The 16,924-nt window shown below is 45.4% G+C and overlaps 1 protein-coding gene across 1 annotated transcript in view; it reads right to left on the minus strand.

Annotated features, from left to right (window-relative positions):
• Positions 1-1,786: 1,786 nt before the first annotated feature.
• LOC130273985 (myosin regulatory light chain 2, smooth muscle minor isoform) overlaps positions 1,787-16,924 on the minus strand; it is a 24,545-nt gene continuing 9,407 nt past the window's right edge. Inside the window, exons 2-4 of the mRNA XM_056521654.1 lie at positions 10,779-10,980; positions 7,409-7,570; positions 1,787-2,652 (exon numbers count right to left, since the gene is read on the minus strand). Coding sequence (XP_056377629.1) covers positions 2,480-2,652; positions 7,409-7,570; positions 10,779-10,962 — 519 coding nt within the window. The 5' untranslated portion in view covers positions 10,963-10,980 and the 3' untranslated portion in view covers positions 1,787-2,479. The remainder of the gene's footprint in view (positions 2,653-7,408; positions 7,571-10,778; positions 10,981-16,924) is intronic.

Genomic DNA, 16,924 nt, shown 5'->3' on the forward strand with positions numbered 1-16,924 from the left:
CAAGATCTGCATATGTAAACTTACCCTAAAAAACCTGTTGTGTGCGATGACAGCCTTAGGCCAATGTGCTATGCGGTTCACAAAGTCTGGACCCATTTCGATTATATACAAACTCTTTATGACATGTGCTCAGTACCCGCCATGACTGTACTTTAGTGACATCAGTACAAGATACTGCTGTGTTGTCCATTCACTTGAATGGGACAATCTGGTATCTTGTACCACTGCTACTAAAAGTGAAGCGAGGAAAAGGGAAGAGTAGCAGTAAACACTGAAGAGGCAGCAGCACTCGCATAAGCACCATGGCCCTTCCAAAGAGCTGATCCACAGGGGAACGGGAGTTGGATTTCTGACAGTTATATCAATTACCTTCGATAACTTTTTTTTTTTAAAGAAAACTTTCTTTTAACTTTTAACACCCCTAAGGCCTTGTTTACATCTCTGTCCAAGATTTTCAGGCTGTTAACATGCTGGAATGTCCGCCTGAAGAATCTCTGTGTGGACATTCCGGACATTGCGGTGTGCCTGCACAATATGCAGGCACTAGGACCACACAGGAGTGCGCCGTCTCAGAAGGCTATGCATTCCGTGTAGACTCCGTACAAAGAATGAAAATTGAATTATTTCCTGCAAGGAAATTCCACTGTAAGCAAAGAGCAGCAGAATCCAGTTGAATTCAATGGGACTCTGCTGCAGTGGAATTTTCAAGTGGAATTCCGCGCAGAAATTCCAACATGTGAACATGACCTCATTGTTCTGTCCCTCATAGAACAATGAAAATTACACCAGTACCAGATTAGTTAAAAGATGGAAACTCAGGGTGCATGACAGAACAGACCTGGTGTCTGGCAAGGAGTCTCCAACATAGATGTGAACAGGGCCTTATAAAAAAAAAAAAAAAAAAAAAAATAAAAAAAAATTGTATATACGGTAAACAGGATGCAAAAACATGGTGCATCGTAAAGAATAGCAAGATTCTGAGTTTTAATAAAAAGATGTTCTGCAATTTTTATTTTATGGTGAATACAAATATTTACTAAACCATACAGGATAGGTCTATATAAAATCCCTGTATTTTTTCTAGGGATCGACCGATATCGATTTTTAGGGCCGATATCTATAATCTGTGACCTTTTAGACCGATCGTCGATAACTTATACGGGCGCTTTAAAGCAATGAACTGCAGCGGCTTTTGCGGGGCCAGAGACCGCCGCCGCCCGCTTCTCTCCCCCTGCCTGTCCTGGGGTCCTCCCTAGTCCAACCACCACCGCCCCATTGCCTCCCCCATCCCCGGTTTTATAATTACCTGTTCCCGGGGTCCGTGCTACTTCTGGCTCCGGTGGCGTCCTGAGCTGTCACTGTGCACACTGACGGTGATGTCGCGTTGAGGACGTCACTCGTCATTGCGCTGCGCAGCACGACGCAGGAGCCAGAAGTAGCGCAGGCCCCGGGAACAGGTAATTATAAAACCGGGGATGTGGGAGGCAATGGGGCAGCAGTGGTGGCGGTCTCTGGCCGGGGAGGCGGGGCATTATCGGCAATGTAATTGCCGATACCGATCATATCTAAAATCGTGAATATCGGCCGATAATATCGGCCAAACCGATAATCTGTCGATCCCTAATTTTTGCCTCTCATTGCTATTCTACAGAGGAAAAATTCCATGTTGTAAATATCAGCCATTGGAAAAAGTATTCATTTTTAAGGATCTATTCCATTTCTTTATTGTAGCAGTTCTATAACTTCTAAGATCATACATTAAACAAATACCACTCAAAACACAAAATCTGATAAAAACACTTTTATTTTCAGATAAGCTGCAAGATTTCAACATTTTTCTTTTTTAATAAAATAAAAGTGTATCAGTTTTAAATATGCTGATGGTGTATGCTCTTTCCAAGCGCCGACAGGGCACCCTTGTGCATCTTTCTCAATACTTCGTGTCGGACAGACTCAAATATAATATCCAGAAAATGAGAGAACAATGTGCAGTGCAGGCAGCTGCCAGAGAGAGAATACTGTGACCTTTAGCAGGTAAAACAAGGCGCATGGTTTTAGCATATTGGAAGTGAAGAGGTACAATGACATTTTCACTTTCACCATCGCCACTTTCACCATCATTTGTTTCCACTCTGCCAGAGCACAACGATATACGATTTAATAGACAGTTCTTTATTTCAATTGTATTTCTTTATTTTTTATTTATTTATTTTTTTTACAAAACTGCAAAAAATCCAGCTTGAGTAAAAAAACAGAATCTTTTGGTCTGCTGTGCAGCAATTCTTTATACTTCCTAGTAAAATGTTACAATTACATCTTCTGTTTCCAGTTTGCTTATAGATGTGCGTACGCCATATTGGCTTGGAATAAATCCATAAATACACAGAGAAAGTTTTACAGAGATACATGCATGCACAGATCTACCAGATGAAGGAACTCAGAGAGTAGAAAGCTAAAGAGATGATATCAAGGCGAAGACCTAGTCATCCTTGTCCTTGGCACCGTGCTTCAGGATGCGTGTAAACTCAATGTAGTTAAAATTGCCCTTCTTGTCGATTGGTGCCTCTCTGAACAGCTCGTCCACCTCCTCGTCCGTGAATCTGTCCCCCATCGTGGTCAGCAGCTCCCTCAGATATTCTTCAGGAATATGACCTGCACAGACAGAACAAGTTATAAAATATTAAGACCTCTCCTACTAATGCCAGGCAAATATTCATTTTCTTAATATTTGCCAAAAGACCATTTTGTAAATACGGTAGATCAAGAACTTTGTGTCCCTAATAATATATATACACATATATACATACACATACATACATGCATACAGTGGTCCCTCAACTTCCAATATTAATTGGTTCCAGGACCCTAACCTACAAACAGCGAGGGGAAGACAAGATGAAATACACAAGAACAAGTCCGTCAATGCAATTTTGCGTACAATGGAGATCAAAACCTGTCCAGAGGAAAATTTGCTAAGTTGGCCATAGCAACCAGATTGCTTCTTTCATTTTTAGAAAGGCCTCTGAAAAATTAAAGAAGCGATCTGATTGGTTGCAATGGACAGGGTTTGGTTGCTATGGACACATTTTAAAAAGTGATGGGCCATTAAAGGTATAGTCCGCTGCTCAGTGTTTGGAACAAACGCTTATAGCCGGCAGCTCGTGACGTCATAGCCCCGCCCCTCATGGAGTCACACCCCGCCCCCTCAATGCAAGTCTATGGGAGGGGGACAGCTGTCTTGTATTGAAGGGTCGGGGCATGATGTCATGTGGGGGTGGGGCCATGATGTCACAAGCTCCCGGCTTTAAGCTTTCGGGACATTGTGTTCCAAACACTGAGCAACGGAGTACCCCTTTAATATCACATCGTGGGAGTCCAAACAACTAATAACTCAGCTTTGAAAAGGCTGCGACACAATACTACAGCTCCTTTTATCCCTGATACCAAGTGCCATTGCAGGACAAGCAGATGGAAATATTGGAGAGGATTTGGTCCTTGCACAAGCATCGAGGCTTCTTATAGCTGATCAGCAGTATCAGTGACATTTTGGGATACATGCAATAAAAATAAAAAATACTTTTTGTTTATTTTGGTTGGTGGAGGACGCTGTTCTCGTTTGTACATGCAAACAAGTACGTTTTAGAACAACCCTAGCATGTTCTCAGTTTTACTGCTTTTTTTGCAGGACGTCCTGCAGTTTTAATGGTACAACTTTTGGGGCACTTAGAATTATATATTATATATATTTGAGGTACAGTGGAAACAAAATCAGGCTTCATTTATTTTTTCACGGTGCGTTCCCACCTGGCGTATACAAAGCGTAATTCATACTGCGCAAAATTTACAGCAGCAACAGGAAATACGCTGCGTATTCCTCGCTCACTATACACACACAGGGCTTTCCGGTGGCAGCCCTATGTGTGCAGGGAGTTTTGGAGGCGGAGCCGCACGTCAGTCACGCCGGCACACGGCCCCGCCTCCAAAACTCACTACACACATAGGGCTGCCACCGGAAAGCCCTGTGTGTGTATAGTGAGCGAGGAATACGCAGCATATTTCCCGCTGCTGCCGTAAATTTTGCGCAGTGTGAAATACACTGTGTATACGCCAGGTGGGAACGCACCCTTAAGCATGCGCGGTTCTGGACAAATAGTAAGTTAGCATCTTGGAAGCAGGCAAAAAAAAAAAAGAGGAGCGGTAGAAATGGGAGCTGCAGAGAGACTGGCTTTAGGTATCATTTCTACAGCCCAAGCACTATAACTTTTTTAAATCAGTAGAATACCCCTTTAAAGGTGTTTTTTTTTTTCCCTTCTTGACCTCCTGGAGGACTTGAAGTAGTGAACTCTATGTAGCTTATTAGTTGGCCAAACAGACAGATGCTTATGGCGACCTGAGGGCCTTATGTAGACTCCCCAGCTACCAAGGGAACCAATCAGCACTTTGTGATCCAGTCTAGCTCCGTATATGTCATGGTCACTATTGATCATGGCATCTTAGGGGATAAATGGCCAGGATCAGAGGTTTTATTTCATCCCATCCATTACAGCAGGGGCCAGCTGTCAATCACAGCCAGATTCCCACTGTTGACCACATGGTTACTGCTTCTGTGCCAACATACCACAACCTACAGCAGGAGGCCTTAAAAGCATTCTGTCACCTCCAAGCCCAACCCCCCCCCCCCCCCTCAGTAAATAGTTTAAATTATGCAGGTTCCAAAGTGGTAATCTTTATGTTTCAACTCTATTGCATTCTTTTGCTGTAAGTCTGCAAACAGGTATATAGGGAGGATTACTTGGCTCCGAAATATAGCAGAGAGGACTACTTAGACTCCTATGTTTGCATCTTATAGCTAGATAATGCAAGTAAGTTATCAACTACAGACCGGAGATAAGCATATTTTAACCTATACTGTTTAAATACATTTAGGGGGGAGTTTTGGAGGCAAAAGTATCTTTAACCCTTTAAGAACAGACCCATTTTTTACCTTAACTCCTTAAGGAACAGGCCATTTTACACCTTAGGACCAGAGCGTTTTTTGCACATCTGACCACTGTCAATTTAAACATTACCGTATTTATCGGGGTATACCACGCACCGGCCTATAACACGCACCCTCATTTTACCAAGGATATTTGGGTAAAAAAAGTTTTTTACCCAAATATCCATGGTAAAATGAGGGAGCGTGTGTGCGCGTGTATACCCCGATACATCTCCAGGAAAGGCAGGGGGAGAGAGGCAGTCGCTGCCCGCTTCTCTCCCCCTGCCTTTCCTGGGGTCTAGAGTGCTGCTGCCGGCCCTTCTCACCCCCTGGCTATCTGCGCCGCTTCCCGTTCTGTCCCCCTGATTATCGGTGCCGGCGCCCCATTGCTGGCGCCGATAGCCAGGGGGAGAGAAGCGGCGCCGACAGCCAGGGGGAGAGAAGGGGCAGCGGCACCCATTGCCGGCGCCGCTGCCCCGTTGCCTCCCCCCATCTCCGATTGCATAATTACCTGTTGCCGGGGTCGGGTCCGCGCTGCTTCAGGCCTCGGGCGTGCGTCCCCTGCGCCGTTGCTATGCACGGCGCGGCACACTGACGTCATGCGCCGCGCCGTGCAGCACATAGCAACGACGCAGGGGACGCACACCGATCAGCCAGTCACTGGAGACCCGATTGACCCGGAATCGCCGCAGATCGCTGGGCTGAATTGTCCAACGATCTGCGGCCATCGCTGACATGCGGGGTCATCATGACCCCCCTGGGCTATATGCCGCGATGCCTGCTGGGCGATTTCAGCAGGCATTGGGCACCGGCTCCGCTCCAGATGGCTTCTGGGGGCCGGGAAAGCGCATGACGTTCTCATACGTCATGTGTCCTTAAGGACTCGGAAATGGAGACGTATGAGAACGTCATGTGTCCTTAAGGGGTTAATGACCAGGCTCTTTTTTTTTTTTAATTTGACATGTGTCTCTTTAAATGGTAATAACTTTTGAACACTTTGTCTGAGAGGAGCGATTCTGAGATTGTTTTTTTTGTGACATATTGTTCTTTATATAAGTGATGCATTTTTGTTGACACAAAGTATTTTTTGTGAAAAACTCCAAAATATTGTTACAAACTGAAACATTTCTGGCGTTTTTTTAATGGTGTTCACTGCGTGATAAAAGTGATGTTATATTTATTCTGTGGGTCGGTACAATTATGGCGATACCATGTTCTTTTTCCTTTTTCTGAGCAAAATTATTTTTTTTCCCCTTGTGTTATGTTTTGACAGCCGTAACTTTATTTTTCATCCGACATCAGTGAGTGCTTATTTTTTGCGGAATGAGCTGTACTTTATTGGTCTAATTTTTGCGATACCTGCTACCTTTTGATCTTTTTTATTCCGCTATTTGCACCAAAACTGGCGGATTTAGCGTTTTTTTTTTAAAAAAAAAAAGGCTTTCACCGTGCAGCATAATTTACATTATAGCTTTATAATACACGTCATTATGGACGTGGTAATACCTAATATGTATATTATTTGTGTTTTTTTAGGACAATACAGGGCTTTTATTAATTTTTTTACACTTTATATTTTTATTGAAGAACTTTTTATTTAATTTTTTTCACTTTATACAAGTTCTACTATACATTTGTACTGCAGCACAGTATGACCCGATCAGCTGCACAGCTGCAGCCTCTGGCTGGATCTCACAGACTTCCGTAGCTGGCAGACAGGAGGTCATCATGTGACTTCCAGTTGCCATAGCAAGCAACGGCAACCCGCGATCATATCATCACGGCACCCCCCCCCCCCCCCGGTCAACAGCATAGATGCCGTCAGGATTGATCACGGCATCTATGGGGTTAATCCTGCCAGGACCGGCGTGATCGCAGCCCCGGCAGGTCCCCTGCTATGATTGACAGCTGGGTCCCGCTGGCGATCTCCTGAGCTGCCCGTGTATGCATACGTCCCATAACAGGAAGCGGTTAAGGTATTCTAAGATGTGCATGAACAATATTCACCATTAAGGGTCTATATGTACAGGATCCGGTGCATATTTCATGCGCAGGATTTGTAGCTGCAGATTTGATGTTGTGTTAAGTCATTTAGTTCTCACTGAAATCAGCAGCTTCAAATACATGCAGGACACTGTATGTGTGAATGCACCCTAGGGTAACGTTCACACGTACAGGATCTGCTGCATATTTTCTGCAGCTGATTTTGCTACCTATTGAAGTTAATGTACATTGGGAACGTACACCAAGCGGTTAAAGCAATCAGTTATTTTATTCTTCACTGTCTACAAGTGTGTAAGGTCTGAATCTCCTAAATCTGTCACACAGAACAATGATCTGACTTTAGTCCTTTGATATAGGTTTGTGTTTTCAGTTCATTTTTCCTCTTTTGGCTTTATACAACCAGCTCGCTCCCAACTATTTACGTACCCTGTCCATCCTCATCAAAGCATGCAAATGCATTTCTGATCACATCTTCTGGGTCTGTGCCATTCAGCTTTTCTCCAAACATGGTAAGAAACATGGTGAAGTTGATGGGTCCAGGTGCTTCATTCATCATGGCTTCCAAATATTCATCTGTTGGGTTCTTTCCTAAAACAGAATTTAAATGTTATTCCCTGGGCGCCCAGAGGAAATCTTCAAAATGCTGTTCATACCTAATCATTCTACATGATTTATTTACTAATTCAGAGTTTATAGCTGTAGTATAGCCCAGAGCTGTATTCACTATCCTGCAGACTTCAAAGCTGAAGTCTCCCAGCAATCATTCATCTGTTGTGCTCCAGGCGCTGTACACTATCTGCATGCTACACACACCTAATCCCCCAAGTGTCTTCAAAGGGGCACACAGCAACATACCTGCCAACTATTAGAATCATTTCACACAGGAAAACCATTCCCACTCACGGAAACCCTGTTTATGTCCAATGATTCACATGCATAGGTTTGTTACATAACTGATTTATACCGTATATACTCGAGTATAAGCAGAGTTTTTCAGCACGATTTTCGTGCTGAAAACACCCCCCTCGGCTTATACTCAAGTGAACTCTCCACCCTCAGTGGTCTTCAAACCTGCAGACCTCCAGATGTTTCAAAACTACAACTCCCAGCATGCCCGGACAGCAATTGGCTGTCCGAGCATGCTTGGAGTTGTAGTTTTCAAACTTCTGGAGGTCCGCAGGTTGAAGACCACTGCGGCCTTCGTCATCATCCAGACCCCCACCCCCCCCACCCCCTTTAGTTTTGTACTCACCTCCGCTCGGCGGGAAGGAAGGGTGAGCTGGTCCGGGCCATTTGTGCTGCAGGGACCATCCGGTGGGGAGGGATAGTCATTCCGGGCTGTCCATTTTCACTGAGAGGCCCTCTTCTCCGCGCCTGGAATAGTGACGTTGCCTTGACGACGATGCACATGGACGTTGCGCATGAACGTCCTTGTGCCTCGTCGTCAAGGCAACGTCACTATTCCGGGGCCAAAGCGCGGAGAAGAGGCCCCCCGGTGAAGATGGACAGCCCGGAACGACTATCCCTCCCCACCGGACTGTCCCTGCAGCACAAATGGCCCGGACCAGCTCACCCTAACGTCCCGCCGAGGGGAGGAGAGTACAAAACTAAAGGGGGTGGGGGGTCTGGATGATGACGAAGGCCGCAGTGGCTGTCCGGGCATGCTGGGAGTTGTAGTTTTGAAACATCTGGAGGTCTGCAGGTTGAAGACCACTGTTCAGACATTGACAGGCAGTGATGATGAAGGGGGGAGGGGGGAGGAGGAGGGGGTGGGATGATGACAGGCGGTGATGGTGAAGGGGGGTGTGGGATGATGACAGGTGGTGATGTTGAAGGGGGGGTGTGGGATGATGACAGGCGGTAATGATGAAGGGGGGATGATGATGAGGGTGTTAATGACGGGGGTCTGGATGATGACAGGGGGGGGGGGATGATGTATTTCCCACCCTAGGCTTATAGTCTAGTCAACTTTTCCTGGGTTTTTGGGGTGAAATTAGGGGCCTCGGCTTATATTCGGGTCGGGTATATACGGTAGCTACTAATAGAATTGAAAAATACTTCCTGTACAAATAAAGCTACCTAGTTTATAAAGTTTATATAGTTTTAGTAACAAACACTAAGATAATGTAAAGTAACCAAAAGTTCACAATCTTAATAAATAAGAAATAAAATTGTTAAAAAGGGGTACTCCGCTCCTAGACATCTTGTCCCCTATACAAAGAATAGGGGATAAGATGTTTTATCTCTGCTGCGGCACCCCAGACATCCGGTGCATGGAGTGAACTTCGCTCCATGTCGGATGACTGGCGATGCGGGGTGGAGGCTCGTGACGTCATGGCCACGCTCCCTCAATGCAAGTCTTTGGGAGGGGGCATGACGGCCATCATGCCCCCTCCCATAGACTTGCATTGAGGGGGGCGTGACCGTGACGTCACAAGTGGGGCGCAGCCATGATGTCACGAGCTTCCGACGCTGCACCCGCTGCTCTAAGCAAATGCCACTTGCAGCAGGGAGATCTCATGGGTCCCCAGTGGCGGTACCCTCACGATGTCTAGGGGCGGAGTTCCTCTTTAAGGTATGGACCCACAGAACATATATGGCTTCTCTGTGAGAAAATTGTGTGCGGAAAACTGCAGTGTACAACATGAGCAGCAGATCGGATAAAATTTAAAAGAATGTCACTGACAAAAGTACACAGAAAATCTGTCCAAAAAGTGACATGCAGTGAGGATCAACAGCATGTCAATTATTAGCGTTGAAGATAATGTGAATTTATTGAGCATTTTTCTTTCAATAGGAAGTAATACAATTGCAATAAATCTGCAGGTTTATGGCTATTGCTGCAGAAATACTGTGGATAATGTTAAAAGCTTTTTGTTGATTGCTAGAATGAGCGGGGCGAAGCGTGCAGGAGTGTGCTTTACTCCTCAGCTCACAGCAATTTCTACCCGGGATCACTAGACATGGAGCTGTTCAGTGAAGCTGGATGGAGATCGCTGCATTCTTTAAATGACAAGTACCCCTAAAATCCACTGGGGACAATCTGCACCAAAACTACTATCCAACTTGGACAGTGTGTTGCAGATATATCTTTAAGGCTAGGTTCACACTGCAGAATTTCTGGACAGAATTACTGCCGGCGGCGCTTGGACCGAGCAGACTGCTTTGCTGCCCCCATAGATGCTGGGTGGATCTTTTGGGAGATCTGCTCAGAAATGCATTGTTATCTATGGGGATGGCAATGTAGTCCGCGCGGTTCTAGTGCCGCTGGCTCAATCTCCAGCAGAAATTCTGCCCAGAAATTCCACAGTGTGAACTTAGCCTAAAGGGATTTTCCGAGCAAAAATGTTTGATTGGCTATCTTCAGGATAGGCCAATCACTGATCAGCGGGGTGCCAGCACTTCGCACCCCGGTGATGAGCTGGATTGTCATGGCAGGATCTGAGCCATGAGCAGAGCCAGAAGTAGTTGGCTGTGTCCACTGCGTAGTGGTTTTCCTTGTTAGTGCAGACCACTAGTCTTCATAACGTTAGATTTACTCGTAAGGCTAATTTCACAATGTATCTTGCATTGTATGACAAGGGGCATCAATCATATTTACTTAAAAATATTATATATATATATATATATATATATATATATACATATACACACACACATATATATGGCACAGGCTTCTGAGCTCTTCTATGGAGATATCTATATCTATCTATCCCTGTGCCATTCCATCCAAACCCAACAGGTCCCACCCAATGATCATTGCAATACTCAGTAAATACTATGGAATATGACTTACCAAGGGAAGCAAGCATGTCATGCAAATCTTCCTTATCAATAAAACCATCCCGATTCTGATCAATCATGTTGAAGGCTTCCTTAAACTCCTGAATTTGGGACTGATCAAACATAGCAAATACATTGGACGTTGCGCGCTGGGGGCGCTTCTTGGTGGTCTTTGTCTTTGCTCTTTTGCTTGACATCTTGGCAGTTGTGTTAGTCTGGAAAGAAGAAATGATGAATGAGTGAAAAAGGCTAACATATAGGACAATAAAGAGCTGACTTGTTCACCCAGTGGGCAGGACTATGCACTTGTTTTATGTGAGTAGCAAACCTGCATATCACAGATCTACCATATATACTCGAGTATAAGCCGACCCGAATATAAGCCGAGGCCCCTAATTTTACCCCAAAAACGCAGGAAAAGTTATTGACTCGACTATAAGCCTAGGGTGGGAAATACATCATCCCCTCTGTCATCATCCAGACCCCCATCATCATCCCCACCTGTCAATCCCTTTATCAGTGGTCTTCAACCTGCAGACCTCCAGATGTTGCAAAACTACAACTTCCAGCAGGTTGAAGACCACTGTGGCCTTTGTCATCATCCAGCCCCCCCCCCCCCCATTTTTTGTACTCACCTCCCCTCGGCGGGACGTTAGGGTGACCTGGTCTGGGCCATCTATGCTGCAGGGACCGTCCGGTGGGGATGGTTAGTCGTTGCGGGCTGTCCATTTTCACCGGGGGGGGGGCCCCTCTTCTCTGCGCTTCGGGCCCGGACTAGTGACGTTGCCTTGACGACGATGCACTGGGACGTTGCGCATTAACGTCCCTGTGCGTCGTCGTCAAGGCAACGTCACTACCCTGGGGCCGGGCCCGAAGCGTGGAGAAGAGCGCCCCCCCGGTGAAAATGGACAGCCCACAACGACTAACCATCCCCACCGGACGGTCCCTGCAGCATAGATGGCCCGGACCAGCTCACCCTTCCTTCCCACCGAGGGGAGGTGAGTACAAAACAAGAGGGGGGGGGCTGGATGATGACGACGGCCGCAGTGGTCTTCAACCTGCGGACCTCCAGAGGTCTCAAAACTACAACACCCAGCAAGGAGTTGTAGTTTTGCAACTTCTGGAGGTCCGCAGGTTGAAGACCACTGATGAAGGGATTGACAGGCGCAGAGTTCACTCGAGTATAAGCCGAGGGGGGCGTTTTCAGCATGAAAAATCGTGCTGACATCTCAGCTCATACTCGAGTATATACGGTAATACTGAGATAGGGTAGAAGATCTTGTCAAAGAATTGGCACATCCAAGGAGCTTGGCAGGTGACACATCTAGGCTTTTGAGGCAGGCACATAACACTTTTGGATTGTTTACTCTTGATGTTTAGAGAAGTTCTTAAAGGGGTACTCCAGTGGGAAAAAAATGTTTTTAATCAATTGGTGCCTGAAAGTTAAACAGATTTGTAAATGACTTCTATGAAAAAAAAATCTTTATCCATCCAGTATTTTTTAGCAGCTGTATGCTACAAAGAAAATTATTTTCTTTTTGAATTTCTTTTTTTTTGTCTTGACCACAGTGCTCTCTGCTGACACCTGGTGCCCGTACCATGAACTGTCCAGAGCAGGAGAAAATCTTCATAGCAAACCTACGCTGCTCTGGACAGTTCCTGACACGGACAGAGGTGTCAGCAGAGAGCACTGTGGAAAAGACAAAAAAAAGAAATTCAAAAAGAAAATAAATTTCCTCTGTAGTATACAGCTGCTAATATGTACTGGACGGTGTGTGCTCTGTCCTCAAAGCCAAACCAGGGCCCGTTTTCAAAACGAGGGGTAGTTTATTCACCCATACAATACAGGTAATGCAATGATTTGACCTAAGGACCTAAAACGACTCTGGAGTGCCGTCTTCCACCACTTTTCCTTTTGTGATTTGGGCCCTGGTTATGCTTTGAGGACAGAGCACCCGCCGACTTAGAAAGTCATCACTGTGCATCATCCATTTCTACTTTTTCTATATATTTTTTTTTATAAGTTTTGCAATTTTCAATAACAAACACCACCAACATGGCGAGAAAAGATCAACATAGACAACAATAGCACTCCCAGGAGGTCCCAGAGACCAGCACATATTTTTTTTCAGCTGATTTTGCTACCCATTGACTTCAATGGGGAGGAAAATAAGCAGCGGCAAATACACAACAAAATTCGGCACGTGTGACCTTACACAAAGGGTAGGGTCACACGGAGCACACCCGCTGCGTATTTCACACTGCGGATGCACCGACGGCAGTCACATAAGCAGACACTCAGAGCTACCCGTCCACAGCAGTATGCTACAAGGGATAATAGAAGTTACATTACTCCAGTGTTTCTCAACCAGGGTGTCTCCAGCTGTTGCAAAACTACAACTCCCATCGTGCCCGGACAGCCTTCGGCTGTCCGGGCACGTTGGGAGTTGTAGTTTTGCAACAGCTGGAGACACCCTGGTTGGGAAACACTGGATTACTCAATGGTTAACTGGACTTTTTGAGGCTAGTAATACGAACTATTAAAGAATTCAATAGTTAACACAGGGATGTGGAATTCCTATCGCCTGACACCCGGGCCAGATGCTGGGGTGCTCAGAGGAGTGTATGGAGGGGACTCCCGACTCCTGCCCACTCCATACTCTGCAGCCCCCCGGATATTCTCAGTAGCCAGGGGCCGCCGCTAATAGCCAGCATGCGGCGATCGCCGTGGCTGGCTATTAACCCTTTAGATTGCCGCTGTCAAAGCTGACAGTGGCGTCTAAAGTGACATGTGAATGCTCCCTGGTAGGCTAATGAATGCTCGACCCCCCCCCCCCCCCCCCCGCAGCGCCATCCACTATAGAGGTAACCTGAGGGCTTATCTCTGCTTCCCTGCTGTCCGTTGCTCTGTCATTGATAGAGCCTAGTCCAGCCAGGCTCTATCAGTGGATCGCAGAGCACACAGATCAATGGAGTTCAATAGAACTGTATTGATCTGTATGAGGAATCTAATGATTCCTCCTAAAAGTCTAATAGTGTAAAACAAAAACAAAAAGTTTTAATAAAAGATTAAAAGACACACATTAACCCCTTCCATGTTAAAAGTTTAAATCACCCCCTTTTCCTATATAAAAATGTGTAAATATAATAAACATATTTAGTATCACTACGTGCATAATTGTACGAACTATTAAAATATAACATTATGTATCCCGTACGGTAAATGACGTAAATGTAAATAAAAAAAATACCAAACAAATAAAACATGACGGAAACTATATAAATCTGGTATCGCTGTAATGAGGCCGGCCTAAAGTATCCAAACAACATGTTACCTCAACCACAAGGTAAATGGCGTAGAAAAGAAAACCACCAAATTTGCTAAATTATCTATTACTATTTCAATTTCACTTCACCGAATATATATATATATATATATTTTTTTTTTTTTTTGGTTCGGAGAATATGTTATTAAAAACTTAAAAGGTATCATTATAGTAGGTAGTTATGGCTATTATAGGGCGAGGTGGAAAAAATGAGTGTAAAAGCGAAAATTAGCTCGGACAAGTGGATCGTCATGAGGGACAAGTAGATTTTGCTCCGTTTTACACAAATTTCCACACCCCTGGTTAACAACTCAATCCATCCCTACGAATAACTACAGAAGAATTAGACAAAAGCCATTCAGTAATAACACACACCAAGCCGGCTCCACTAACCCTACACTAAAGAGCAGTAGGACAGGAGAGCAGCTTTACCTGACTCATCTCCACAGGGCGATCACAGCCAGCGACGGGCGAGATCTTCATATAGGCTTTGTGATGCCCCACACCGAGCTCTAAAAGGCCACATTCCTGCCGTGTAATGCAGCCTCCAAATAAAGGCCAGCTTTATATACTGTATGATATCATTGTGGGCTCAGCACTGGGTAAAGCCTCCAGCGGGCAGCACTTGTCTACCTCAAGTCTATTTACTCAGCACTGCTCATCCAGCTCTGACTTATCACTCATTGATCTTTCCTATCCTGGGGCTTCTTTATCGCCTTTTATTCATCACTGCCGTATTTCAGGCTCGTAAGCTTTATTAAAAAAAGCAAAGTGATATGACAAATACTTCTACCATAAGGCATGCGAACACGTGAGTTTGGATCATTGCCAGCAATATTAAAGAGTACCTGCCATCACTTGTATGCTGCACGGTAGGGATTGACAGATATCGTTTTTTTTAGGGCCGATACCGATAATTGGTGGAGGTTAGGGCCGATAGCAGATAACTTATACAGATATAAGTTATCGGCTATTCATCCCCCCGCGACACCGCTGCAGATCATTGATTTAAAGCGGGCGCTTTAAATCAATGCACTGCAGTGGATTTGCGGTGCCATAGACCACCGCCGCCACCCGCTTCTCTCCCCCTGCCTGTCCGGGGGTACTGAGTCCTATCACCGCTACCACCACCCCCCGACCCGCCGCACCGCGACCGCCCCGGCCCCATTTCCTGCCCCATCCCTGGTTTTATAATTACCTGTCCACTCTACATCTGGCTCCGGTGGCGTCCTCCTGAGCTGTCACTGTGCACACTGACTGTGATGTCACATCACTCGTCATTGCGCACAGCGTAACGCAGGATGCAGCAGGAGCAAGAAGTAGCGTGGGCTCCGGGAACAGGTAATTATAAAACCGGGGATGGGGGAGGCAATGGGGTGAGACGCGGTGCGGTGGTTCGGGGCGGTCACGGTGCGGTTTGGGCAGTGCGGGGGGCGGGGCATTATCGGCAAGGTAATAGCCGATACCGATAATGCCCAAAATCGTGATTATCGGCCGATAATATCGGCCATACCGATAATCGGTCGATCCCTACTGCACGGACCACGAGGCATTGCGGAGGTCCCTGGTGGTTACTCCCTGCCCCACCAGCCTTGATTGATAGATCTCTCCCTGTTTGGGTACTAGGAGGGGTCAATAAATGAAGGCTAATGGAACATGCAGACGGTTACTGGATTGGACAGCATAAAAAGTTTTGACAGGTTCTTTAAAAGGGGTTATCCACTGGAAAACAATTATATATTTTATATTTTTGTTTATTATTTTTAAATCAACTAGTGCCAGAAAGTTAAACAGATTTGTAAAGTACTTCTATTAAAAAATCTTAATCCTTCCAGTAATTATCAGCTGCTGTATATTTCCTTTCTGTCTGACCACAGTGCTCTCTGTTGACACCTCTGTCCATGTCAGGAACTGCCCAGAGTAGGAGCAAATCACCATAGCAAACCTCTCCTGCTCTGGACAGTTCCTGACAAGGACAAAGGTGTCAGCAGAGAGCACTGTGGGCAGACAGAAAAGAACAACTCCTCTGTAGTATACAACAGCTGTGTCAGAAACTGTTCAGAGCAGGATAGGTTTGCTATGGGGATTTGCTCCTACTCTGGACAGTTCCTGACATGGACAGAGGTGTCAGCAGAGAGCACTGTGGTCAGACAGAAAGGAAATTCAAAATGAAAATAACTTCCTATGGAGCATACAGCAGCTGATAAGTACTGGAAAGATTAAGACTTTTTAATAGAAGTAATTTACAAATCTATATAACTTTTCTGGCACCAGTTGATTTAAAAATATTTTTTTCCAGCGGAGTACCCCTTTAAGGGTATGTTCCACACAGATATTCTGCTGAAGCAATAGGATTCTGCTGCACTGTGCATATGGCATTTCTGCCGTGGAAATTCAGATTCTGGCATCCGCAAAAGAATAGACTTATCTAGTCTTTCTTTGGATTCCACTCGCAAATACATTGCCGTCTATGAGACGCCGCATTGCCGAGCTGTCCTAGCACCCGCCAAATGAATCAAATGCGCAGTATGTCTGTGTTTTGCGAGAGGACATTCTGCACATTTTACTACCGTGTGAACTCTAAAAGGATCTACAACCACATATGGAAACTATTATCTGATCAGACAGGGCTGACTGTTCTAACCTAGCCCTTGAAGGGTTAAACTAGGTTCACATTGCCATCATTCCCCAGTACGACGGGAGTTTAGTGAACGAAAAAAAGAAAAAAAAAGTGCATGCAGAGTCCACCGGATCCCTTATGGACCCTATCTAAGTCACTGGGATCCAGTGGTGTCTCAAAAAATAAAAAAATTAATAAAAAAGCAGAATGGAC

This window comes from Hyla sarda, chromosome 5, assembly GCF_029499605.1.
Source record: "Hyla sarda isolate aHylSar1 chromosome 5, aHylSar1.hap1, whole genome shotgun sequence".
Taxonomy (NCBI): domain Eukaryota; kingdom Metazoa; phylum Chordata; class Amphibia; order Anura; family Hylidae; genus Hyla; species Hyla sarda.